At 39.2% G+C, this 27,541-nt stretch overlaps 1 protein-coding gene across 11 annotated transcripts in view; it reads left to right on the top strand.

The window, feature by feature from the left end:
* Positions 1–27,541, top strand: part of RIMKLB (ribosomal modification protein rimK like family member B) — a 127,734-nt gene that overhangs the window by 85,558 nt on the left and 14,635 nt on the right. For 5 of the 11 annotated variants that reach the window (XM_073789067.1, XM_073789062.1, XM_073789065.1 and 2 more), the window contains exons 1-3: positions 9,628–9,763; positions 15,221–15,516; positions 25,997–26,227. In XM_073789067.1, the coding sequence (XP_073645168.1) occupies positions 15,240–15,516; positions 25,997–26,227 (508 nt within the window). In that variant the 5' untranslated portion in view covers positions 9,628–9,763; positions 15,221–15,239. Of the gene's footprint in view, positions 1–9,527; positions 9,764–15,220; positions 15,517–15,544; positions 16,157–25,996; positions 26,228–27,541 lie in introns of those variants that run through there. The other 6 variants (XM_033867046.2, XM_073789066.1, XM_033867044.2 and 3 more) reach the window with 3 other exon arrangements.

Raw genomic sequence — 27,541 nt, 5'->3', positions numbered from 1 at the left:
TTACCCTTTTTTTCTTTTCCCTTCTCATTCAGTCCCCTCTTCCTCACCTGAGGGAAATACCAGCAATATCTTGTAAATCTTCTACCACTTCTTAGCCATACTGTGAAGAAAGTTCTAAAATGAACATTCTGTTTTTCTCTAAACACCAACCAAACTTCATGTATTATATTGTTGGGGCACAGGATGAAACATACCTTTTAAATTATCTCCCAGTCCTTTCTTTCCCCAATTTGTATTCACATGGGGTTTGCTACTGGGGTAATTCACTCGACTGATCAATCTCTCAGATCCTCTCCCCTCCCAATGAGCTAAAAGACCGAGCACTGTGAATACTGGAATAGATTAGGGGAATGGACAGAGTAGAGTGAGTTGTTCCACACTTTGGGACATAGCTTTTATCATCTTCTTCTGGGGAGCAGGCATAGAGACCTAAACACAGAAAATGGGTGGAGGAAGAACTTCTGTACCCACAAACAGGCCATGAAGAGTGAGAAAACCAAACATAAAGTAAGGAGGGTGAGTTATTGTATGTTGCTTGCTGACAACTCTTTTTTGGGGGTGGATTTGTAGAGAGATTTTATGGCTGATTAGCTTACAAAGAATATTCTCTGCAAGTGGGATTAAGTCATAAGCATTTGAGAAAAGAGCCTTTAGAATTGTTATAGTTACGCTATTGAGGGGTGGGTAGGTAGTGATAAGAACAATGAAGAAAGTAGTATTTTTAGATGTTAGCTGTACTGGCATGTGCAGTTGTTTCAAGAGAGGTTGAATCGGGGAGATTAGGTACAGGTGTTGGGTAAATTGTCCTGCATTACTTGGGAATTTTCCTGCTTGTCATATTAAGTGTTGTGAAGAAATAATATAGTACCTCCAAAAATATCTGTACATAATATATTTTAGATTTATGTGCCATATGTATCTGTGTAAATGTTTGGTTTGCAGAAAAGGACTGATTTTCTGGCTTCATGATAACTGATGCCATGGTGTCATTTTCAATGTTTTCTTTTCCAATGTTTTTTCCCTTTCAAAATTGGCTTGGAGGACAAAAGTCACAGAGCTAGCCAGATCTACTCCCTTAGAGCCTGGTCTGCACGGAACCCATCTGCTTATGTATCTTTTTCCCTCTCCTTATTGCCCCAACCCCAGGCCCCACTTTAATTGTTAACAAAGGTTGTATAGTGATGATAGAAAGTAGCAATAGCTTTGGGTTGGTTGTTTTTTATGCGAAACTGAAAAAATAAAATTTTAAACAGCTACGTTTAGATATTATGTTGTACAATTTGCCTGATGTTTAATTTTGAAAATAGCTCTGGTTTTTTGATACTCCTTTGTCATTCAGCATAACAAAGTCCTTTAAAGTAACTCCTAACCCGTAACCATGTCCTTTTGAGGTTCTATGCTGCCCATTGGGGATAATAGTATAGAACACAACAGATGGGGATTCTGCCCTCATAGAGTTTACTGTCTAATTTCATTGGTCCTCTTGTTTCAAGAGAGGTTGAATGGAGGGCGGGGGTGGGGGGCAGATTAGGTACAGATGTTGGGTAAATCGTCTTTCATTACTTGGAAACTTTACTGTTTGGTCCTTTCCCCTGTCAATCACTTCTCCCAGCAATGTCTGGAGGAGTCTACTGGATTGTGAATTGATGAATTAGCAGAACAAATTTGTGTAAATGTTTATATGCCAAGTTTATTATTATTATTTTTTACTACCTTTCTTTCAAAAGTGGCAGCACACCACCAAGTTGTGATAAAAAAAAAAAATAATCCAAACCTACCTCTTAAATGTTTTTGCTCTATTCAGTTCCTTAACAGTCCCTTTTTGTTTCCCTCTCTCCATCTCTCTCTCTTTTAACCACTTCTGATACTAACTCTTAGCTTCATTTTCTTAGAAATATAGAAATAAGGTCTCCAAGATAGAGCATGGATTTGCTATAAAAGATCAGACCGGTTCTGTCTTACTGCTCTGCTGTCCTGTATTTGGCAGTATTTCAGACTTTGATGCTTTATCAGAAAACTACATCTTGAAAATTCATGCAGGTTTGCCCAAATACAACAAACTTGGAATTCTTCCCTGATGCTTTGGAGTTCTCAGTTGTTAGCTTATTCCTTTGACATGTGATGTAGTTAGCCATATCTGCAAAGCCTTCTTGAATGTGTTAACAGCTTCCCAGCCCTTTTTACAGCATAGTGTCCAGAAAGAAAATTTCGAAGGAAGGCCTGACATTTAACATGTTAAGTGTGATGAACTTTGAGCTGTACTGTGCATTGCATCTCAGGAACATTTTTTAAATTTTGTGCCACATTCCAGAGATACTTTGATGTAACATTTCTCTGTTAAGTGAAATCATTAGAAATGTTATTTGGATTCCAGAGAAAACTTAGGTTTTGTTTATACCACAGACTATTTTAGGAATTTTAGTAACAAAGCTACAGGTTATTTAAAGGTAACATATTTTTTGGACCCTTTAGTTGGGAATGTGTAAACATTTGCATGTTAATTTGCTCATGACAGTTTTTTTCCTTTTCCAGTTTTCTTTTTTTTTTTTTTTTTTTTTTTTTTTTTTTTTTTTTTACGGTACGCGGGCCTCTCACTGCTGTGGCCCCTCCCGTTGCGGAGCACAGGCTCCGGACGCACAGGCTCAGCGGCCATGGCGCACGGGCCAAGCCGCTCCGCGGCATGTGGGATCCTCCCAGACCGGGGCACGAACCCGTGTCCCCTGCATCGGCAGGCGGACTCCCAACCACTGTGCCACCAGGGAAGCCAGTTTTCTTTTTATTGTAAAATAACACACAATATTTCCGTCTTAACAGATTAGTGGTATTAAGTACATTCATATTGTGCAGCCATCACCATGGCCATCTCCAGACCCTTTCGTCCTGCATAACCGAAACCCTATACCCATAAAACAGTAACTCCCTAATCTTTAAATGCCCCAGCCATTAAGGACCATCATTCTACTTTCTGTGAATTTGAGTACTTTAGATTGTGGGGCATAATGTCGTCAAGGTTCATTCATGTTGTAAGCATGTATGAGAATCTAATGCCTTTTTAAGGCATTAGATTCTGATACATGCATTTTGCTTATTATTCATCTGTCAAATGTACACGTGGGTTGCGTCCACCTTTTAGTTATTGTGAACAATGCTGCTCTGAACATACGTGTACAGATACCTCTTTGTGACTTAGCTTTCAGTTCTTTTGGGTATATACCTAAAAGTGGAATTGCTGGATTGTATGGTGATTCCATTTTTAATTTTTTGAGGAACTTCCGTAGTGTTTTTGGCAGCTGCTGCACCATTTAACATTCCCACCGGCAGTTGGCAGGACTTCCAGTTTCTCCACATCTTCCCCAACACTTGTTATTTTCTGTTTTTTGGGGGGTTTTTTTTTGTTTTTTTTATTGTAACCATCCTGTGAGGTAGTTTTGTGTTTCAGTGCTTAGTGATGTTGAGCATTTTTTCTTATTCATGACATTTTATCATCAGATCATTTTTAGTTCTATCGGGGCTGGGGGTTTGTCTCTTTTGTTAACCATGGTATCTTTAGGGAGAGTGCGTAGTAGGCACTCAAATATTAATTGAATGTATTATGCAGTTGAATGCTTAGTTTTGTGTATTTAGTAGTTTATCTTTTTTGGCTATAATAAAGAATCCCAAAATATCATGGAGTTGGAAGTTTATTTCTTCCTCATGAAAAAGAGATAGTAAGCAGTTTAAGGCCACAGTACTGTGCAGTTGTCAGGGATTCAAGTTCTTCTAACACTTAGCTGCACTTTTCCTAGGGTCGACTCTTGTCCTCTTTCCAGGTGGTTGTTGGAGGTGTAGCCATGACACCCACATTCCAGGTAGCAGAATGGAGGAGGGGCGGAGGAAGAGTACATCTCTTTAGCATGCTTCCTGGAAGTTGGAGTGCAGTACTTTGGCTGAGCACTCTGCGACCATATCTAGTTGCAGAAAGGCCTACGCAATACAAATGCAGCCTCTTAGTCATATGGCACTGTGCTCAGGTAAATATCAGATCTGTTATTACAGAGGAGTAAGTGGAAAGTGGATATTGGTAGGCAGGTGGCAGTCTCTGCCATAGAGTGTGTGGAATTTGAAGGGACTCTGGGCTCTTCTACCACTTTCTAAGTTAGACAAATGACCTCTCTGCTAGTGCAGCCTCACCTGCCCAGTGAGGACAATAATGTGTCACAGGGATGACTGTGAGGATTAAGTGAGAAGATACAAGTAAACTGCCTAACACAGTAATTGGTACATATAATTACTCAAAAGGGATTTTATGCAAATTCCCTTCGATATCTTTAGATATAGTAGAAAAAGAGTACAAGGGACCATATTGAGTATGTATAGGAAAATGGTTATCCTCTCATTTTTCATGCAAAATCTTGTATATCGTTTTTTTAAGAAAAGGTATTATGATAGAGCTGTAAGGAGAGTATGAGTGAATGTGTCATGTAAAGTTTGGAAAATCAGATATTTGCTCTGTTTTTGAGGTATACTCTTTCAAGAATAAGTAGGGGACTGTCATCCATTTCTGTCACTGTAAAGTCAACTTTGATTAATACCTAACCTGCTCCTGCTTTCACAGCCTTACAGTCTAACTTCAAGTTAATGTGCTAAGGAAAATGGCACCCAGACAGTGATATTTTTAAAGTGGCGTCTTAGCTAAAGGATGAGCCTGTGGAGGAACTACCGAAGTTTCAAAGGGACGTGTTTTAGTGGATGATAGGGTAACAGGTTTAACACTATTAATCGGTTGTCTCTGAGACTTCTGAGATTTTCATTTTATCATTCATGTTCTGTACCCCTTTAATAAGTACACCCCCCCCACACACACACAATGGGGTGTTCCTACCTTTCTCTCATCTTCTTAATGCTTTTGTCCCTCTGCCTCTTACTCCCATTCATTCTCATTTCCTACAGTAATTCAGATCCACCTCCGAAAGAGACACTGGATAAGACAAGGAGAGGAAAGAGGGTAAAATTTCATATGTATCCCAGATTGTGTTTTGTTGTGTTTTGGATTTTTTGGGGAGGCGGGGAAGCATTAGAACTTATTGAGATTGAGAGAAAAGCCTTGATAAACAGATCCTTGGTTTAAAACCTTAAGCATAACAAAGTAGGTGTTAAAAGGTACAATTAAAGTCAACATAGGCATGTGGTATGATTTGGAGGGAGACTGTTGGGATTTAGAAAATCTCTGGAAATATAAGCTATGCTACTTAGTATTACTTAGTTAAAAAAAATTTTTTTTAGGTGCATTTCTTAACTCTCTTAACCTTCATTTCTTAATCTGTAAAATGGTTACTGTTAATACCGAGGTTTAATTTGAAATAGTGTTCATTCAACTTTTAGTTTTAAAATAGCCCAGTATTTGGAGTTTGATAAGCATGTCATTCAACATCTTTAAACATTATGCTTCTGCTGTGGCATCTATTTATTATATGTGTGTGTGTATATTTTTATATATATATATATATTTATCATCTGTATATATATTATCACACACACACACAGAGTTGACCCTTGAACAGTGTGGGTTGGAACTGTGCAAGTCCACTGATTCGTGGAATCTTTTTCAATAAATATGTACTGCAGTACTTTACTTGCTTAACTGAGGCAATAGTGGGTGGCATTTAGTTAAGGATGCCCGTTTAGGCATATTGAAACAAGATCTGAAATTCAGTTGAACTCCTGGTTGGAAAAATATATTTAGTAGGTCAATGATAGTAGTTGAAACTGGACTGAGAATGACTTTTCTAGAGAAAGGAAAGAAGGGTTTAAGAATGAAGCCCTGGGGATTATGTACAGGGGGAAAGCCGTCAGGAGAAAACAGTTACAGGAAATAATAGTGAAAGAGTGCCCGTTCACACATTTGTTATTTTCTGTGCAAACCTAATCCTCATCCAGGAGAGAACGACGTCATTGAAAGTACAGCTGTAGTTATTGCCAAATTGAGTAAATTCTAGTTTTTATATTTAAGTATGTATATATTCTCTCCTCCAACATATTTTCTTTTTCAGTCTTTTGATTCTAAGTTCATTTGGTATATCTTATCTGGAATAAAGAATTTTTCTAGCAGTAAGAGATGCCCTTAATATCGTCAGATGGTAGATTGTGATTTTGCTTTTTCTTTACCAGAATAATTACCACTGGGAAGGGGGCCTTACAAGAAATCACCTTGTTTATGATTCTCATTTAATTAGCCTTGCCTGGAGTATTTGAAGATGACAGTCATAAAAATTGGTGTGCTTATCCAGAAGTTTTCACGGGAAAACTATCTCTAATATAAAATAAAATTTTATAGATTTCTCTTTATTTCAAAAAGGCTAGTTTAGCATTTATTTATTATCTGATGTTTATATTATTTGGTACTTCTGGAGAAATAAAAAAATAGAGAATTAGTAGATCTGATTTTTTTTTTTATATTTTAAGAGGAAAAATCAACTCCTATGTATATGTGGACGTTTGCAAATGCCCTATTGATCTTACACTGTTGGAGAATAAACTCTTTCCCTACAGATATGTTATTGGGTAGCCAAACCTACTACTTTAAATGTCAGGGGAGAAAAGGGGAACCATTTTACTTTACAGGGGACTCTTTCCTGTCATTGATTGATTGCTATGTGGCTTGCGGGATCTTAGTTCCCCGACCAGGGGTCAAACGCATGCCTCCTGCAGTGGAAGCACAGAGTCCCAACCACTGGACCACCAGGGAAGTCCCTCCTGTCTTTTATATATTTATTTATTTATTTTGCGGTATGCGGGCCTCTCCCTGTTGTGGCCTCTCCCGTTGCGGAGCACAGGCTCTGGACGCGCAGACTCAGTGGCCATGGCTCATGGGTCCAGCTGCTCTGTGGCATGTGGGATCTTCCCGGACCGGGACACGAACCCGTGTCCCCTGCATCGGCAGGAGGACTCTCAACCACTGCGCCGCCAGGGAAGCCCCCTCCTGTCTTTTAAAACAGTGGATATGATATGAACGTCAGTACTGACCTTTTATTGGCATACTTTGTGCTCCTAGGCTGTGTAGGTTTACTGTTAACGCTTTTGACTTTTTATCAGCTTTTTTGTTTTGTCTTTTTCCTTGATATTAACGGATGGGGAAAAAAAAGAGAAAAGTAGATGTTTTAAAATCATAGTCAGGGAGGAGATACCAACCTATTGGTCTCTGCCTGGCCTATAGGAATGCATTGGTGGCCTTTCAGGCCAGGAGGGCTGTTGGAGATGCAGAGCCTCAGCTTTGTGGCTGGCGTCTTTACCTGTTTCCTGGGTATTGTTAAATGTGAATCCCAACGGAACAGTCTGAAAAAGGCGAACAGTCACTACAGCAGTATCCCTGGGCACCAAGGATGGTCAGCCGCTCATCCTCCCATGGAAACTGGGGGGGACCACCGGGCAGAGAAGAGGTTGTGCCCTTTCACTCCCTGGCAATAAACTGGTCTCTGGAGATGACTAAAATTATAGTAGATAAAAAAATCTAGACAGGTGTTACTTGAAGATACCAACACCAGTCAGCTGAGGGATGTTAAGCACACTTTGTCTTTTAGAAACTGGTGATGTCATTTACTTGTACAGGAAGACTGAGTTGGAATACAGTGTCGCATACCTGTACAAATTTTTACAGGAAAACCAGGGCATAATGCAAAAATCTTTTGAAAGTGATAAAGAAAATGTATTCTACGTGATCAAACTGAAGATACCTCAGTTCAGGACAAGGTGACAGCTCCCATGGTACCACTTCTTCTGTAAGGCGAGAGCATTCCTCCAGTTCCAGATTAGGGGCTGTGGGCATCCCCCCTGAAAGAATGTGGTCCAGTTGCGGCCAATGATGCTCTCTACCTTTGCTTCATGTCTTCCAGACAGAGAGGGGAATCATTTTCTTTCTTAGAACCCTAGGTTCATGAGGATTTTGAGCGTTTTCATTAAAAAGAAAATGAAAGGCGATGGGGAGCCTGATATGAGTCTGTTGTTAGTTGTTGGTTGCACACCAGTGTAGAAACACCCAAACTTTACATGAGGATATCAGGGCTGTGGCCATGAAGCCAGACAAGATGGATATGCCCATTGGCATCATCTCTTAGGAGTTGCTGCATGACTGTGAGATTGCAGTCCTGGAGTGTTTTTATTGTCTGGTTATAGAATCACTGAAAACACCATGTTGTGTTACGGTTTGGGCCTGGGCATTTTCCTGAAAGCTGACATGCCATAACTGCTTCCCAGTTGCCAGTGGCTATAACATCCCACCCTGATTTCTACTGGGTCCACAACTGCCCTAGTAATGCAGTGCAATTTCATGCAGTGAAGTCAATCATAGAACAGACAGTGGTCAAGAACTAAGTGTCAGGGGAGGCACAGACGTGGCTTCGGAGTATTGGAGGTCAATGACAGGTTGCTTCAAAACCTACCCAATTGTAAACATTTTAAGGGCATTTTTATAGTTCCCCTGTCAAGGGAAACTGGACATCTCTACATTAGATGCTCTGGTGTGACTTGTGGAGCTTTTTCTTCTGAGTGAGACCCTTTCCATTCGCCTGGAAGGCCACATCCCATGTTTCTCATGTGTGAATTGAGCTCCAGTCCCCTGATGCCTTTGAGACTGTGGGTCCGCAGGCAGGTGGGTGAGTGTGGTAGGCAGGACAGGTCAGGGTCTTGAGGGAGGGGGTGGTGTGTGTGTGCGTGTGTGTGTGTGTGGTAGTGTCTCTGTCCCATGATGTTCTGCTCTTACTGTGCGCATCTGTGGAGCAGGCCCTTCTGGCTGAGACTGTGGAAAGCACGTGAACGGTGCATAAGGGACCAGTTCCGGCTGCTGTGATGCTGGAAGCCGTCCATCTGTATGGCCGTTGCTTCCTCTATTCCTTGCCCTTGTCCTGTCCTTCTGTGTTAGGTTTGCCATGTCATCTGGGATAATATTAGAAATCACCTATTATGCTTGTTAGTAAAACTTGTAACTTTTTTCTTCTTCTCATGAAAATGACTTTCAGTTGTCTTGCTCATGATATAGACCCTGAGAAGCAGAACTCTTGGTGACATTCTAGTAAACAAGCTATGTTTGTTTAAGAAAAATTCTGTTTAAAAATAGAATAAAAACAGTGAGTAAGAGCATGCTGTCTCCTGACTGAAAAACAAATTTTAGTGAATGAACTTTGGCATTTATTTAAATAACTTTGGCAGTTATTCAAATTTTTCCCCCCACATTCTCAAATTACTTATTTTGACTAAAGTTGCTATGTGAATGACATCATTGTTGATGCTCATCTAGTAATATGTGCTACCATCTGATTTTTAAGCATACCTATAAATGTTTATAAGAAACTATACATATATGAAATAAAGGAAGATAATTGAACAATAGCTATAGATACATGAATATACATAATTTGTTCGAGTTTGTAGTGACGGAGAAGACAGGGTATAGTTCCTGTTTTTCATAGCTAGTATATAATCATGGTGTGATTTGTGTGAAAGCAAAAAATTGAGTAGTTTCTCGATTTACTTTGTATGTATATCTTCTCTTCCAGCTAGAAGGAGCCTGTATTCAGGAGGAAGTAATCCCAGAAAAGGAAGAACAGGCAGAGCAAGATGTGTAGCTCTGTGGCCGCCAAGTTGTGGTTTTTGACAGATCGTCGAATCAGGGAAGACTATCCCCAAAAAGAGATCTTACGAGCATTAAAGGCCAAATGTTGTGAGGAGGAACTGGACTTTAGGGCTGTGGTGATGGATGAGGTGGTGCTAACAGTCGAGCAAGGAAACCTGGGTAAGTCTACAGTTAAGTAACTTCTTTGCATTTTTACTTAGAATTTGGTGACTCTGCGTATTTTAGGAATAATTAGGGCAAAGGATTTGTTAATAGCCTTATTATTACTAAGTATCATCTAGTCTAAAAATCTAGTATATTTTATGGAAGAAATGGCAACACCGGTATTTGTTAAATCCCTTATTGTATTATTTAGGAAATAGTTGGGAGGGAAATTAAAGATAACCTACTAGTTTTCTTCCATCGTTTTCTATTTTTAAAATGCCTTGTTTATAAGGTGCCTCTATGGGGGAATTTGTACCCCATCAGGGTCCTTTTAGTAAATTGATCAAAATCCATGTGTAATTCTCATTTTCTTTTTTCTTTATAAGATGCTTTATATGTGTGGTGTTAAATACAGCTTTTCTTTCTGGATAAAAGTGTCCAAATGATTTGACTTAATTGGTGATAAGTATTTTTAATATTTTCAGTAGTTCATATTGTTTTCAGATTACTAGGGGAAGATATTTTGGAAATGTGTAGAAATTCTTTAGGACTGACTTGCAGGAATCTTTAAGCTCTGTAAAAGGATTTGTTACAGTTAAATTGGTCCTTTCTATTAGGGAGAGGTGGTTATTGTGAGAATTAATAATGCAGAGTACAGATCTGCTTTTAAGGTAATTTCACTCATGGGCTTATTTCAGCTTTTCTGTCTCTGTCTCTTTTGACCTAATGCATCCTTAAGAGCCATTTATGCCACAAAATTCTGTTGCTTTTTTCCCCCCAAGCCACAGCTATTCTGACTTCTACTTCTTACTGTCCTGGGTCAGGATCTTAGGGCCCCAAATTTTAATGCTGCAGCAGCCCTCTAAGTCTTTTTCAAAAGTCTTTCCTTTCTAGCCCTTTCTCATTCATTAAACACTACTTTTATCATCTTAACATGATAAAACCTTCAGAAACTCTCTACTTCCCTATAACATTAAATCTAATCTTATTTTAAAGACTTTTCATTGATGCATGTCCCATAAATCCAGGAGTTTCTAGGTTTTTTTTTTACATTTCGCATATTTTGAATTATTTAAATCTCATACCATCTTGTAAGGAAGGTAATATTATCATTTTACAGGTGAGGAAACAGACTCTTGAAGAATTAAGTGGATAAATTAGAATAAAATTCCTCTTCTCACGTATTGTTAACTCTGCTGTAAATGCTGCAGATAGACCATTTGTCCAACCTTGTCTCTTATTAGTCTGTATTGTTTGCCTTGGGTCAGTATGTTCACTATGAAAGCTCAATGTCATTTGTGCTCATTGCTGTTTCTTTGTCTTTGCTCATATATTTCAGTACACCTTAATATTTCTGGACCACAGTTAACTGTGGTAACTGTGGATAAGGGGACTGCTGCATTCTCCTATAACATTTTTTATTTCTGTAGAATCGGTAGTAATGTTCCCCCTTTGATTTCTGAGTTTAGTAACTTGAGTCTTCCCTCGTTTTCTTAGTCCATCTAGATAAAGTTTTGCCGATTTTATTGATGTCTCCTGTATTAGTGTCTTCTTTTGTGTTTGGTTGACATTTTTGTAGAAATCTTTACATTCCTTTTATTTCCTTTGTGTATATTTCATTTGCTTTTTGCGTTTACCATGGGGATTACATTTAACATCCTTAGGTTATACTACTCTAATTTGAATTTATACCAGCCAAACTTCAGTAACATGCAAACACTCTGCTCCTTTACCACTCTGTCTCCACCCCTTTCATTTGTTGATGTCACAAAATTACACCTTTATTCATTTTGTGGCCAAAAATATAAAATGATAATCCTTTTAAATGCACCAGTCTCTTAAGTTATATAGAAAACAAGAGTTGGAGTTACAAACGAAAGTTATAGCAATACTAGCTTTTATACTAATGATTGTTTATTTTTTCTTGAATTATATTGATCTCTAAATTCTGAAGTACAGTTACAAACTATTGTTACAGTAATGTTAGCTTTTCTAATTGCCCATTTATTTACCTTTATTGAGATATTTATTTTTCCATACGAATTTGAGTTACTGGTAGATGTCCTTTCATTTCACCTTACAGGTTCACGAACTCCCTCAACTTTTGCTTTTCTGTGAATGTCTTAAATTCTCCCTCTTTTTTTTTTTTTAACCTCTTTATTGGAGTATAATTGCTTTACAATGGTGTGTTGGTTTCTGCTTTATAACAAAGTGGATCAGTTATACACATACGTATGTTCCCATATCTCTTCCCTCTTGTGTCTCCCTCCCTCCCACCATCCTATCCCACCCCTCTAGGTGGTCACAAAGCACCGAGTTGATCTCCCTATGCTATGCTCTCCCTGTGCTATGCGGCTGCTTCCCACTAGCTATCTATTTTACGTTTGGTAGTGTATATATGTCCATGCCACTCTCTCACTTTGTCACAGCTTACCCTTCCCCCTCCCCATATCCTCAAGTCCATTCTCTAGTAGGTCTGTGTCTTTATTCCCGTCTTGCCCCTAGGTTCTTCATGACCTTTGTTTTTTCTTAGATTCCATATATATGTGTTAGCATACGTTATTTGTTTTTCTCTTTCTGACTTACTTCACTCTGTATGACAGACTCTAGGTCCCTCCACCTCACTACAAATAACTCAATTTCGTTTCTTTTTATGGCTGAGTAATATTCCATTGTATATATGTGCCACATCTTCTTTATCCATTCATCTGTTGATGGACACTTAGGTTGCTTCCATGTCCTGGCTATTGTAAATAGAGCTGCAATGAACATTTTGGTACATGTCTCTTTTTTTTTTTTTTTTTTTGGGTACGCAGGCCTCTCACTGTTGTGGCCTCTCCCGTTACAGAACACAGGCTCCGGGCACGCAAGCCTAGTGGCCATGGCTCACGGGCCTAGCTGCTCCGCGGCATGTGGGACTTTCCCAGACTGGGGCATGAACCCGTGTCCCCTGCATCGGCAGGCGGACTCTCAACCACTGCACCACCAGGGAAGCCCCATGTCTCTTTTTGAATTATGGTTTTCTCAGGGTATATGGCCAGTAGTGGGATTGCTGGGTCGTATGGTAGTTCTATTTTTAGTTTTTTAAGGAACCTCCATACTGTTCTCCATAGTGGCTGTACCAATTCACATTCCCACCAGCAGTGCAAGAGGGATCCCTTTTCTCCACACCCTCTCCAGCATTTATTGTTTGTAGGTTTTTTGATGATGGCCATTCTGACCGGTGTGAGATGATATCTCATTGTAGTTTTAATTTGCATTTCTGTAATGATTAATGATGTTGAACATTCTTTCATGTGTTTGTTGGCAATCTGTATGTCTTCTTTGGAGAAATGTCTATTTAGGTCTTCTGCTCACTTTTGGATTGGGTTGTTTGTTTTTCTGATATTGAGCTGCATGAGCTGCTTGTAAATTTTGGAGATTAATCCTTTGTCAGTTGCTTCATTTGCAAATATTTTCTCCCATTCTGAGGGTTGTCTTTTCGTCTTGTTTATGGTTTCCTTTGCTGTGCAAAAGCTTTGAAGTTTCATTAGGTCCCATTTGTTTATTTTTGTTTTTATTTCCATTTCTCTAGGAGGTGGGTCAAAAAGGATCTTGCTGTGATTTATGTCATAGAGTGTTCTGCCTATGTTTTCCTCTAAGTGTTTGATAGTGTCTGGCCTTACATTTAGGTCTTTAATCTATTTTGAGTTTATTTTTGTGTATGGTGTTAGGGAGTGTTCTAATTTCATACTTTTACATGTAGCTGTCCAGTTTTCCCAGCACCACTTATTGAAGAGGCTGTCTTTTCTCCACTATATATTCTTGCCTCCTTTATCAAAGATAAGGCGACCATATGTGCGTGGGTTTATCTCTGGGCTTTCTATCCTGTTCCATTGATCTATATTTCTGGTTTTGTGCCAGTACCATACTGTCTTGATGACTGTAGCTTTGTAGTATAGTCTGAAGTCAGGAAGCCTGATTCCTCCAGGTCCATTTTTCTTTCTCAAGGTTGCTTTGGCTATTTGGGGTCTTTTGTGTTTCCATACAAATTGTGAAATATTTTGTTCTAGTTCTGTGAAAAATGCCAGTGGTAGTTTCTACCTCTTTTTTGAATTAGAGTTTTGCTGGATGTAGGAGTTTCGGTTGGCAGTTTTTCTTTTAGCACTGTGAACGTATTAGACCCCTGTCTTCTGGCCTCCAAAGTTTCTGATGAGAAATCTGCTGATAATTTTATTGAGGATCCATAGAATGTGATGATTTGCTTCTGTCTTGCTTTTCTCAAAATTCTCTCTTTGTCCTGGGTTTTGAAAGTTTAAGTATAGTGTATCAACATGTGTCTGTTTGAGTTCATAAGGTGGAGACTGTTGAGCTTCTTACATGTTTATATTCATGTCTTTCATCAAATTTGGGAGGTGTTCAGTCACTATTTCATCAAATATTATCTCTGCACAACTCCTCCCCCCCGCCCCAACCTTCCTGGGACTCCCACAATGTGTAAGTTCACTGATTCTTCTGTCTGCTCATATCTGCTTTGAATCTCTCTAAGTGAATTCTCATTTCTGTTATTGTACCTTTCAGCTCCAGAATTACTTATTGGTTTCTTTTTTATGTTTTCTGTCTACTGGTATTAACATTTTGTTCACACATTGTTTCTTTGACTTTCTTCACATCTTTCTTTAGTTCTTTGAGCATGTTTAAGGTAGTTTCTTTTAATGTCTTTGTCTAATCTCTCTGCCATTAATTAGGACTTCAGGAATGGTATCTGTTGATTTATTTCATTCCTTTTAGTGGCCATACTTTCTTGGTTTTTCTCTATGCCTTGTGAGTTTTTGTTGAATTCTGTACATTTGAATCTAATCTGGAAACTCTGGAAATCAGTCTCCCCCTTCCCCAGGGTTTGCTGGTTTTTGTTTACTGTTTTTGTTGTTTTGATTGTCATAGGCTGTCTCTGTACCTCAGATCAGCCTAAGGTGCAATCTTAATGTCTTCTAAGGTCTTTTCTGAACCTTTGCCTAGGCACTTGCAGTCACTTTTTAATTTTCCCCATATTTGCAGTTGAATGTCCTAGTGTTTAGTGTATGGCTTCTGAGGGGAAAAATTACAAGGGACAAAGGGGCAAAGAGGATATTTGAAGAAATAAATAAGTCCCCTGGAAGTGACTTCAGCTGGAAGGGGAGGGGCTTGTAAAAGTGGGAGGAGTGGTACAACAAAACTGGCTACTGGCCTCTTTGTCTGCACCTCTGATCAGAAGCTGCATCCAGCCATCAGAGCAGAGATGCCGGATATTTGGAGGGCAGCGTCCTAATAGACCACCCTGGTTCCTGCAAGGCATGTCAGCTGCTCCAGAACCAAGTGCAGTATTGCTAAAGAATGGGGGATGGGTAGTTGCTACTTTTCTAGAGCTGAAATCGATGAAAATTAACTGCACTTACCATGCCAGTATTTTCCTTCATTATCCTTCAACAGATTGACAATGCATTTGTTGTTTAGGTGGCGAGACAGAGTCCTGATGCTCCCTACTCCTCCATCTTCCCGGAATCCTCTCTGTACTCTTTTTTTTTTTTTTTTTTTTTTTTCGGTACGCGGGCCTCTCACTGTTGTGGCCTCTCCCGTCACGGAGCACAGGCTCTGGACGCGCAGGCTCAGCGGCCATGGCTCACAGGCCCAGCCGTTCCGTGGCATGTGGAATCTTCTCAGACCGGGGCACGAACCCGTGTCCCCTGCATCGGCAGGTGGACTCTCAACCACTGCACCACCAGGGAAGCCCCTGTACTCATTTTTAATTGGTGTGTGTCTCTTTTTGTTTTGTAGTCTTGTATTATATTCTGGGGAAAAGTCTCTTACCGGATACATGTACTGTGAATATCTTCTCTCACTCTGTGGCTTGCCTTTTTTACTCTGTTAATGGCATCTTCTGGTCAGTGAAAGTTTTTAAATTTAATTAAGTATGGTTTATTTTTTCTTATTTTTTGATTAGTGCTTCTTGTGTCCCAGTTAAGAAAATGTATGTGCCCAAGAGTCCTTATTTTGAGATACATGCTGAAAACCTACTTCATAAAATACAACATTGTTAAGTGAAATTATTGTTAGGAAAAAGGGCGTATACTATTTTCTAAGGGGAGGATGGGTATGTGACTGTAACTTTTGCTGGTTTAAAAAATAGTTAATAGAAGGATAAATCATAATTTTCCAAGTGTGGTTACCTTTAGGGAAAAGAAAGGGTTCAAGAGGACAGGGATGCGCTAGACTACTGTGACTCTCAACAAGGTTGAAAGTAGGTGATGGTACATTGGATTCATTATAGTATTTTTATTTTCTGTTTAGGAATTTTCTTAATAAAATTAAAATAAATGGAGAGCACGTTTGAACTGATGAAATTTTTGACTCAAGGATGGAAGGAGAAAGTTTGGAATTTAATCATTTTTGGTATGGCACTTTGATGAGATTATAGGTTGTTTCTTGCTCAAGTTAACTAGAGATATTTTTAATTGCTTACAAATCAAATAACCTTCCCCGTGACAGAAATTAATTCCAGAGAGCATATTGCCAAAAATAGATGCTCAGAGACATGGTTACTTGGCATAGATAGGGCAGAAATCAATTAATACTACCTTTTTTATTTCAGAGTGGGAATCTCCTAACCCATGGTACACAGTGGTGAAACTGGTAATTAAGTAATTACTTTTATTCACTTGGAATCATGGTCTTTTTGAACATAAAGCCTTGGAATCTGTTAGGTACTGCCACAGGCAACTTTTTTTAAAGAGTATGAGGGATTTGGAAACCTGATACTGAATGGCCTTCTGAAGGCATTGGGGAACTTAAAGCAAAGGAATGATGAGGAGCTCAAATCTCTAAATTCTTCCTTCAAGGCAAGTAACAAAATTCAGGGGCTTTCCAGTATTTAGGATTATAGGTCTAACCTAACCATTAGAGTATATTCTTGTTGAAAGGAGTCTTCCAGCTGTCATGCTGCTAGGGCTTTGGAGGGAATTCTTGTGATATAATGAAAACAGCTTCTGCTTTAGAACTAGTTAGATCTAGCTATCCTGGCTGATTTAGTTTTTAAACTAAACTCTTTTGCAGTTGGTCAGACTGGTTGTCTTGATACTGCTAAATTAAGTCTGCTGGTAAATTCTCTCCTTGACAAGTAGAGAAATTTCTAGATATCATTGTAGTTAGGTCACCTGCTCTCGATTGCCAAAAGGAGGTTAGAACAGACTGATATAAATGTCTTTAACCTGGAGCCACTGTTAAAAAGTTTATTACTCTTTTTCAAAGTGGACAGGGGGCTTCCCCGGTGGCGCAGTGGCTTAGAGTCTGCCTGCTGATGCAGGGGACATGGGTTCGTGCCCCGGTCCAGGAAGATCCCACATGCTGTGGAGCGGCTGGGCCCGTGAGCCATGGTCGCTGAGCCTGTGTGTCCGGAGCCTGTGCTCCACAACGGGAGAGGCCACAACGGTGAGAGGCCCGCGAACCGCAAAAACAAAACAAAGGAGAAAACCAAAGTGGGCAGGGACTTGACATTTAAAGGACATCACAAAGATACTTTGCTTACACTCTCCCCTTTTTTACATTAGTCTGTTGCTGGGAGACTGCTGTAACTTTTTATGGCTGGATTCATTAATAACGACCTAAATGATACATTTCCCCAGTTTTCTTCTATACAGTTTTCTTTTAAACTATTTCAGTATAGATTGCTATCTTATGGGGGAAGAAAATGTAATTTTGGTTAGATAATAACATTTCATATTTGGATAATAGAAAAAAATTCATAAAGTTTTCATGTTAGCAAAATAGAAATATGTCTTCTTGCTTCTAATACTGAGACCTTATGCATCAGTTATCAAATAAATCAAGTTTGCTTGGGAGTTGAGAAAAAAAAGATGAAGAATCAACAGCTACCACATGTGCCGTCAGCCTACCCCAACCCACCATTGTAAACTAAGAGTAATTGATAGCCACTAACAATTATTAACCACTTACTATGTGCCAATCTTTATCAAATACTTAACATGCACTTTCCCCCATCATCCTCCTCAAAACTGTTTAAGTGGGGCTAGGACTTTATCCCAAGGCTCAGAGTATCTTAAAATAGATGCTCAATGTTTTTGAATGAATAAAAGAATGAGTGGATAAGTGGATGAGTCCTTTAAGGGTATTTTATCTTTTTATCACTTTCATGAAGTATTTTCTTCTGAGCCATTTTTTTCTATCTACAGAAAAGGTAAAGAGAATGTACTCAAACATGCAGAGCTTGAATGCCAGCATTTATAAAATTAATTAGAATTATTTAGCTAGTGGCATCACATTTTCTCTACATTTGATATGTCCTACCTGCTTTTTGGGGTAGGGTCAGTTGTCTTGACCCCCAGATTCTGTATTTTTTAAAGGTACTTAGAGCAGAAGCTGGCCAGTCATTACCTTCAATAAAACATGTTTTTAAAACAGAGAGTCGTAATCTGACTTTCCTCTTCTCTTTCTCCTTTTCTCTCTTTTTTTCAAACACATGATGGTCAGCTGCAAAGTGGCATTGCTCAGTGATAATGAGGCACACTGTTACAGTAGACTTCCTTTTGTTTCTTCCAGTACCACTGATGGACCTGGGAAAGGAATTTTATTGGTTCCTTATCGTTCCCCAAAGAGCATACCATTGAAGAGAAAAATTTTCTTGCTACCTGGGATTAATAGTGAGATAAGGCTTGGAAACAAATTGGACAGGAAAAGGATTGCTGAGGATGTTAAACAGGGGTAGTTTGATAGGAAACATAAAATATATCTTCGTAGGAAGCAGGTAAGCAGATAGAAAAGGCATGTATATTCTCAAAAGAATGGATTCTTTTATTCTTGTTTTTGATATTTGATAACTTAGATGTATGAGTTCTAACCCAGCCTTAATAAAGACTTTTTAGTGTTGTATATAACTCTTTTGAGAATTATCTGACCCTTGGTACTGTAAATTTCCATTACCACTTGTCCTATTCTCCTCAAAATTTGGGTAATTACTTTTCATCCTACATTTTTGGGACCTGGTGGGGGAAACTAGCCAGTGATTTTTTTAAGGTGATAACTTTTTAAATATTCATTTATTTATCCCCCCTGCCTGCGTCGGGTCTTAGTTGCGGCACATGGGATCTTCATTGAGGCATGCGGGATCTTGCCTTATGGCGCGCAGGCTCTTCTTTGCAGCGCGCGGGCTTCTCTCTAGTTGTGACATGTGGGCTCCGGAGCGCATGGGCTCTGTAGTTTGCGGCACTTGGGCTTTCTTGTTGAGATGCGAGAGCTCAATAGTTGGGGTGCGCAGGCTTAGTTGCTGCGCGGCATGTAGGACCTTAGTTTCCCGACCATGGATCGAACCCGCGTCCCGTGCATTGGAAGGCGGATTCTTTACCACTGGACCGCCAGGGAAGTCCCAAGCCAGTGATTTTTTTTTTTTTTTTTTTTTGCTGTACGCGGGCCTCTCGTTGTTGTGGCCTCTCCCATTGCGGAGCACAGGCTCAGGACTTGCAGGCTCAGCGGCCATGGCTCACGGGCCCAGCCGCTCCACGACTTGTGGGATCTTCCCGGACCGGGGCACGAACCCGTGTCCCCTGCATCGGCAGGCGGACTCTCAACCACTGCGCCACCAGGGAAGCCCCAAGCCAGTGATTTTTTTAAAAAAAAAGCTTAGGAGGACAATTCTCATGTGACGACAGTTTTGCATTTATAGTAGGCACCAGGTCCGTGTGACTTAAGCCCTCTTGCTGCAATCTTTTTTTAATGTCCTAAAGTGGATTAATTGATAAATAGATTTATAGTGAGTTGAGTATTTTAAAACGTTCAGAATTATCTCGTCTTTTTTGTTAATATAGCCCCTTTTATTTTACATGTGGTGGTGAATTTAATAGCTTTGCCAGTTAAGTAATGGATTAGCATTCTGGTTTATTGACCTAAACAACTAAAGTTTGTTATGTGAATTTAGCTGGAAGTAGGGAGCTCAGAAGTTATAAATCTCTTACCCTGACTCCTTGCTTTTTCTAAGTAGAACTCACAGCCTGAGAAAGAACAGGTTAGATTTCTTGTCCTAGATTTGGTTTTGACTGCCTTTAGCAAGTTACTTCAGCTTTCAGTTAGTCTTCCCTCTTCCGCCTTCCAAGATGAACTAATATAAAGTTTTTACTGCAGTAGTAGCACTTGAAACATAAATGGCAAGGGAGGTGGGTCACTGGCAGAATAGTAAATGGGCTTTTGGTGAGAGAAAGGATGAGAAACCATTTAAAAAAAAAAAATGAAAAGCTGAGCAGCAAAACCCAGAGATTTTGAAACTGGAATGACCAGCATCAGTTCTCTGTAGAGAATACTTAAGAATTTGATACGTCTTGGATTCTCCCCTCCAAATCAGGTTTTCATTAAGAATTTTAAATGAAGAGAAAAGCTGAAAGACTAGAATTATGAACAGGTATATTCTTGCTACCTAGATTGAGTGTTCAGTAGTAACCCCCTGTTATAGTTCTTTAATATCTCTTTCTCCTAGTATGTATAAACATTATGTACATTACACACAGCTTTTTGAGAGAGTCATTATCTTTTGAATACAAGTAGCTATCTTAATGTTCACCCCTAAATATTTCAGTATCTGAGGCCAAAAAATAAGGATGTTGTTCCCTATGAGCCAACACAATTAGCACGCCTAAGAAAAGTAAACTCTTTAATATCATCTCATATATACTCTAGAATCAGATTGTCGCAGTTGATTCCAAAATACCTGTTTCAGTTATTTTCAAATCAGGCTCTATAAGGTTCATGCATTGTATTTGGATATAATGTCTACTCAGTCTTTCTAACTCTAGACATTCTTCCCATCTTTAGTTCTAAAGTGACATCAACTTTTTGAAGTGATCAGAACAATGTCTCATATCCTGGATTTGTGTGATAGTTTTCTTGTGATGTCTGCCTCCTGAAGCTTCCTGCGAGTTGGCATCATTAGATAGAGTTCATGTGTTTTGTGCACACAGTTACCTCTTAGTTGACCATGGATGCTTCACAGTGCGTTCTTCCAGGAGGCCCAAAATGATAGTCTGTGCCACTGTCCAGGATAAGTTTGATCACTGGGACAGGTAGTGTCTGCATGGTCTGTTAGAAAAATCTATTTTTATCTTTTGCCTAGCAGTTCTTTGATATTTTGGCACTATATAGATATCCCATCCACCTTTCCTTATAATGATTATTATTATTATTTTTTTTTGCGGTACACAGGCCTCTCACTGTTGTGGCCTCTCCCGTTGCGGAGCACAGGCTCCGGACACGCAGGCTCAGCGGCCATGGCTCATGGGCCCAGCCGCTCCACGGCATGTGGGATCTTCCCGGACCAGGGCACGAACCCGTGTCCCCTGCATGGACAGGAGGACTCTCATCCACTGCGCCACCAGGGAAGCCCCCCTTATAATGATATTTTGATATTTCATTGGGATTTGCAAAATGGTGATTTTTCTAATTTTGCTATTCCTTCTATATTAATTGACATTCTTCTCTAGAGAAGACCTTTTCCTACTGGTGATAAATAGCTCCTCCTGAAATGGGGGCATAAATGTAGTTTTTCCTCATTATTTACCAGTTTTTATTTCTTTATTTTTTAATAAATTTATTTATTTTTGGCTGCATTGGGTCTTTGTTGCTGCGTGTGGGCTTTCTCTAGTTGCGGAGAGCGTGGGCTTCTTATTGTGGTAGCTTTTCTTGTTGCAGAGCAGGGGCTCTAGGCGCGCAGGCTTCAGTAGTTGTGGCACATGGGCTCAGTAGTTGTAGCACGCAGGCTTAGTTGTCCTGTGGCCTGTGGATCTTAGTTTCCCGACCAGCGTTCGAACCCGCGTCCCCTGCATTGGCAGGCGGATTCTTAACCATTGCGCCACCAGGGAAGTCCCTACCAGTTTTTAGAATACAGATTTATGTAATAGTTCCTCAAGTGATAGCAAATGAGCCCCCCTTCTCCATTATCATTATAGAATAATGAGCTTTTTTTTTGCATTGTTAGTCGTTTTTTTTCTTTGAAATTTGGCTAAATGAAAGCTCTTTCAGGCTGTCTCCCGTGTTCTAGTAACTCATCTGTCTTAATCTTTGAGTGCATCCTTGATTTTTGGCACAGAGACTGTGTCGCTTTTTAATTGTGTACAAATAGCTCCTTCACTGGAAACTTCCAGTTTAAATTCTTAAAATTTGTTAGCTTTAAAGTGATTCCAGAGGTCCTGGTAAATCCTCTGGAATAGTAAAGGATGGAAGAAAAAGAAATGCCAGTCAGCAGATAAGCCTATCCTTATTTCCTGAGGATGAAAACACCTAGTACTTATCATGTAGCCAAACTAGTTTCAAAAAGCACAGGTGTAGAGCAGGCTACATGAGAGATTTCCTGCTTAATTACTGGCAAGGAGATTATTAATATCCCAAAGGAATCTTTCAACTTGGGAGAATAATCAGCCCTCAGCACTTTCTCACTCTGCCTTGACAACAGTAGCAGCCTTTTAATACATAATACATTTTTATCTAAAAAATGTAGGAATAAAAATTGTTCCCAACCTCATTGCTATTCTAAGGTTAACTCATTATTTATTGGCTTTTAATTTTTTTTTAAGATGTTGGGGGTAGGAGTTTATTAATTAATTAATTTATTTTTGCTGTGTTGGGTCTTCGTTTTCTGTGCGAGGGCTTTCTCTAGTTGTGGCAAGCGGGGGCCACTCTTTGTCGTGTTGCGTGGGCCTCTGACTGTCGCGGCCTCTCGTTGCGGAGCACAGGCTCCAGACGCGCAGGCTCAGTAGTTGTGGCTCACGGGCCTAGTTGCTCCGCGGCATGTGGGATCCTCCCAGACCAGGGCTCGAACCCGTGTCCCCTGCATTAGCAGGCAGATTCTCAACCACTGCGCCACCAGGGAAGCCCGGCTTTTAATGTTTAATCATACACTTAATTCAAAACTTACCCAAAATATTTATATTGAAATCTCTATCCCAGTATGAAACAAAACTAGATGAATAGTTTCATAAGTTGCTGTTTAAGATGATGAGCAAAAAAGACAGTATACGCTTGAAGAAGTGGAATTGAAAGCAAAGCTGACTGGTAGCACATTCAATTGGAATAGCTGTTTTCACAATGAGTAGAGTGGAATTGTACATGTGTATAATGAATAACAGGGATCTAAGGAAAAGAGTCATCCTCCCTATATTTCAGTTTTATAAGCTCTGCATCAAAGATGAGTGGTGTTTACTAAGAGTACTCAAGAGATCAGTAATACTTTGCCTTTTTGTTTTTGCTCACATTCATCTGTACCTGCCCTTCTTTCTGGGCAGTCTCAGATCACCTTCTGCTTGTCTAGGATAATAAAGTGTCTGTTTCTGTTACTGGAGGCATTGAATTTCTTTCCATCCTCAGTAATGCCCATATAGTGTACTATGCAGATCTGACTGTGCTTTGGATAAAGTACTCCCATATTCCCAATTTCCGTTGGCAGCAGACCGGGAGTGGAACACATTGCCTTCTCTATCCCCTTTCTTAAAAGGCGCAAAAAGTATCTCCATTTTAGGGAAATGAGAAGATAATGTCATAATGGATGAATTTTCTCTTGACAGTTGACAGTGTCTCTTTTCCTGATCACTCAAGTTTTCCCAAACTCAGTCTTTGTTTTACCTCTGTTTCATTTAACGAATTTGATTATTCTCTCCAGGTAACACTGACTTTTCTTATTTTTCATATTACTACTTAAAACTAGATTTTCCTGGTTTTTTGACTCGTTTTTCCTCAGGTTTTTGCTTCTTTCTCGTGTCCCTTAACTGAGATTCATCAAATCCAGTCCTAGGAATTGCCATTTTTTCTTTTTCTTTTTTCAGCCTATACATCCCCATTTCTTTAGGTATTAAGTCTTGGGCTGATTCCTTCTGTAAGCACACACACACTCCACACTACCAGATATGAATTATTTTACACACCTGTAATACACATGTGTATTTTATATACACATCTGTATAGTTCCCATCCGTACTTCAACTGTTACAGAATAGTTCTACTTTGATTTTATCACCAGAATCTTTCATATCTACACCCAGAGGCAGCATCTTTTGCCGTAAACTGGGTTCCCTTTTCACCTTTCCCATTCTCCATGTCCCCTTTTAACTCCCAATTTGGTCACTAGGCTTTTTTCTGATTTCAAGTAAAATGCTGTTTAGATTTTCCTGTTGAGGCAAGTCAGCACAAAAGCCCAGGAAATGAGAAAATGTAGGATTGCAGGAATCCGCTGCTGCTGATCTCAAGATGCCTGTAGCAGCATGGTCAGTGAACGACTGCAAGGACAATGCCTGAAGCTTTTGGCAAAAAACCTCACATCTGCTGATGACCACAGCACTACCAGCTGCCCCTGGAGAATAATGACTTCTACTTCTCTTTGACCTTTAAAATTTTGTGTAATTGTCTCTCGTTGGTGGATTCTCAAAATAGAATCCTGCTGGCAAGGGAGAGTAGGAAGTGCTTCTAGTCCATGCCATACAGGGAGGGAGTAAAAGATGGGGATGGTGTGAAGTATCAACAGGTAATATCAAGCACATAACCTCAGTTCCCTTAATCAGAATAGATAAAATCTCTTTTGGCTCAGAATTGTGGATCCAGCATGTTACCTCAAGGAAATGAAATCACTATCTTGAGGATTTATCTGCACCCCCATGTTCATAGCTGCTTTATTTATAATAATTACAACGTGGAAGCAAACTAAGTGTCCATTGACAGATGAATGTATAAAGAATACGGTGTACATACACACACACACACACACACACACACACTCACTCACTCACTCACTCACTCACTCACTATAAAAGTCCTGGGTATGTAAATGTATATAGAGTACAGTGACTAGTCAAGGACCTTATCTGCCTTAGTTACCAATCTATTCCCAACTTTTAGAAAAGAATCTGACACATAGTAATTACTTAATGTTTATTCAATGAATGAATGTCCATGAGTAAGGGATTGATCATGTGGTGTATCTTTAAATATAATTCTGTTGAGCCCAATACAGTTATATGTGCACTGACTTAGATGTCTGGTATAATTTTAAGTGATGAGAGAAAGTGGCATAAAATGATGTAAACAAAGTATCTCATTTGTCTAAAAATTATATATATTTTTCTATAATTAGATAATGGTGGGGAAAATACTATTAACATACTATTAGTTAACTATTAACTGTTAGTTGATACATACTGTTAACACTGTGTAGGATGTTGGATGGGAGGTAAATGTGTTATATTTTTGTATTTGAATGTTATTTAAATAAGTATATGTAATTTTTTAATGAAAGTAGGTTGTAAGGAGCAACAAGTACCTTGTTCCTTTATTATTTGGGACCTCTTTAAAAATAGAATGGTATTGGATAAAACTCAGAAAACTGCTCTTTTAAAAATTCTCTTTTTGGGGCTTCCCTGGTGGCCCAGTGGTTAAGAATCTGCCTGCCAATGCAGGAGACACGGGTTCAAGCCCTGGTCTGGGAAGATCCCACATGCCGCGGAGCAACTAAGCCCGTGTGCCACAACTGCTGAGCCTGCGCTCTAGAGCCTTCGAGCCACAGCTCCTGAAGCCCGCGAGCCGAGAGCCCGTGCTCCGCAACAAGAGAAGACACCGCAGTGAGAAGCCTGCGCACCGCAACGAAGAATGGCCCCTGCTCGCCACAACGAGAGAAAGTCCGCGCGCAGCAACGAAGACCCCACACAGCCAAAAATAAATAAATAAATACATTTATTTATTTTTTACAGAAAGAAAATTCTCTTTTTGTACTAAAAGCATACATCCTCACTTAAAAAAGATAGAGAATTGCATGGAGCAAAATGTTTTAAAGTTCCTCATTCTGCCCTTCTCTTCCTGCCTTGCCAGCCACACATACTCAGAGAAAGCCATTTTTATATATTTTCTGTACATATGTAAACACAAGAGTTAATTGCTTTTAAAAAACTTAACCTTATGCATCTGGACATTCTTTCCATCTTTGAACATAGAGATTTATGACATTCTTTTTAATGGATATGTAATACTTCATTGTATTGACATGTACTGTAATTTATTTACCCCGGCATACATTCTTCTTATTACATCTTCTTTGTTCTTACAAAAGAAAATTATTTAAGGAGGAATGTCTCTCTGTCCCAGTGAAATGTTAGCAAAATAGTACATTTAGTTTTGAGACCTAAGCTTTGGTATATATCTGTTTCTCTATTGTATATTCCCCTTTAATGGTTATGGTTTCATTCCTGTATATTTCAGGTCTTCGTATCAATGGAGAACTAATTACTGCCTACCCTCAGGTGGTGGTAGTGAGAGTACCAACCCCTTGGGTGCAAAGTGATAGTGACATCACTGTTTTGCGTCATCTGGAGAAGATGGGATGCAGGTTGATGAACCGACCTCAAGCCATCCTGAACTGTGTTAATAAGTTCTGGACGTTTCAAGAGTTGGCAGGTCATGGTGTTCCTCTGCCAGATACTTTCTCTTATGGTGAGTTAACTAATAAGAATTTATAGCCTAAATTTTAGAGCACCAATAAGTTTTGAAAGCCCTACTAAACTATTAGGGTTATGTGATATAATGAAATTCGTGAACAAGGAAGAACTCTTAGAAGCGATTTTCAGTTTTAACAAACTGGGCAGGAGAATTATGAATCTGTGTATGGTATGAGTAGAATGGACTGACCAAACTTTCTGTAATGGGTCAAATAGTAAATATTTTGGGCTTTCCAGGCTGTAAGTTCTCTCTTGTGACCCTCAGTAAAGCTGTTGTACTGTGAAACGTGCTGTAGACAAAGCTTAAACAATGAGTGTGGCTGTTTTCTAGTAAAACTTAATTACAAAAAAGGGCTGTATGCCCAATCAGTCCTTAGTGTGGCAACCCCTGAGGTAAAAGAATCTGTCATCTCTATAATTTCTGATTATCTTCATTACCATTTTCATGATAATGGTTCATAAATATTTCCCTATTTTTAAAGAAAATTACACTATACTAGGTGTGCTTTAAACCAGTGCTTCTAAAATCACCTGTGGTAGAGGACTATTTTTTTTTTTTAAGACCCATTTGCTGTGGATAAGTACACGTAAAGTACCGTAAAAATAGCAGAGCAATGCCAAATTGCTTTCTTGTGCTTACTCTTTTTGTATTTATTTGGACACATATCAGTAGCAAAGAAGTCACAGGCAGGGGTTACTGGACCACACTTGGAGTAGCACTACTGTAAACAGTATTATGTTAATATATTTCCTGCCTTTCCAGTTTTTCTAGTTTGGAAAGAATCAGACTTGCTATAAATCAGTATACTTTTTCATAAAAATATTTCTTAAAATGTCCAGCAGAATGCTTGGAGAGTTAACGAGGCTTTAAAAAGAAATTCCTGTCCTGTTACAGTTTGAGAGTTCTCTCTTCCTGATGCTTTTGAGATATTATATAGCTTATTTCATCGTTCTACAATTCTGATTTTAAGAGAATGGAAAGGAGAAAAGTATATTAACCAAATTAATGAATATTACCTGTGCTCTCACGTTTAAGGTTTAAAATTTGGAGACTAGGTCATCTTCATATCTCTGAGCTGAAAATTTATGATATCACAGTTGTTTAATGAACCTTTTCTTGGTGTGATTATTCTGTCACCATGCTGATTTTGTACAACTACAATCCATTTTTGCTGTAGCTTTGCTTCTGTATCGTTTGTTCCTAGGAATATAAACAGAAAGAACAAGACATAACCCATGGGTACTGAATAGCTCAGTGTAGAAAGAACTCTGATTTATAATAGAGATAAGAAATATTAATTTGTGTATT

The sequence above is a fragment of the Tursiops truncatus genome, chromosome 11 (genome assembly GCF_011762595.2).
Source record: "Tursiops truncatus isolate mTurTru1 chromosome 11, mTurTru1.mat.Y, whole genome shotgun sequence".
In the NCBI taxonomy this organism is placed as follows: Eukaryota; Metazoa; Chordata; class Mammalia; order Artiodactyla; family Delphinidae; genus Tursiops; species Tursiops truncatus.
The sequence above is the reverse complement of the archived record's forward strand: the minus strand, read 5'-3'. Positions and strand labels throughout refer to the sequence as shown.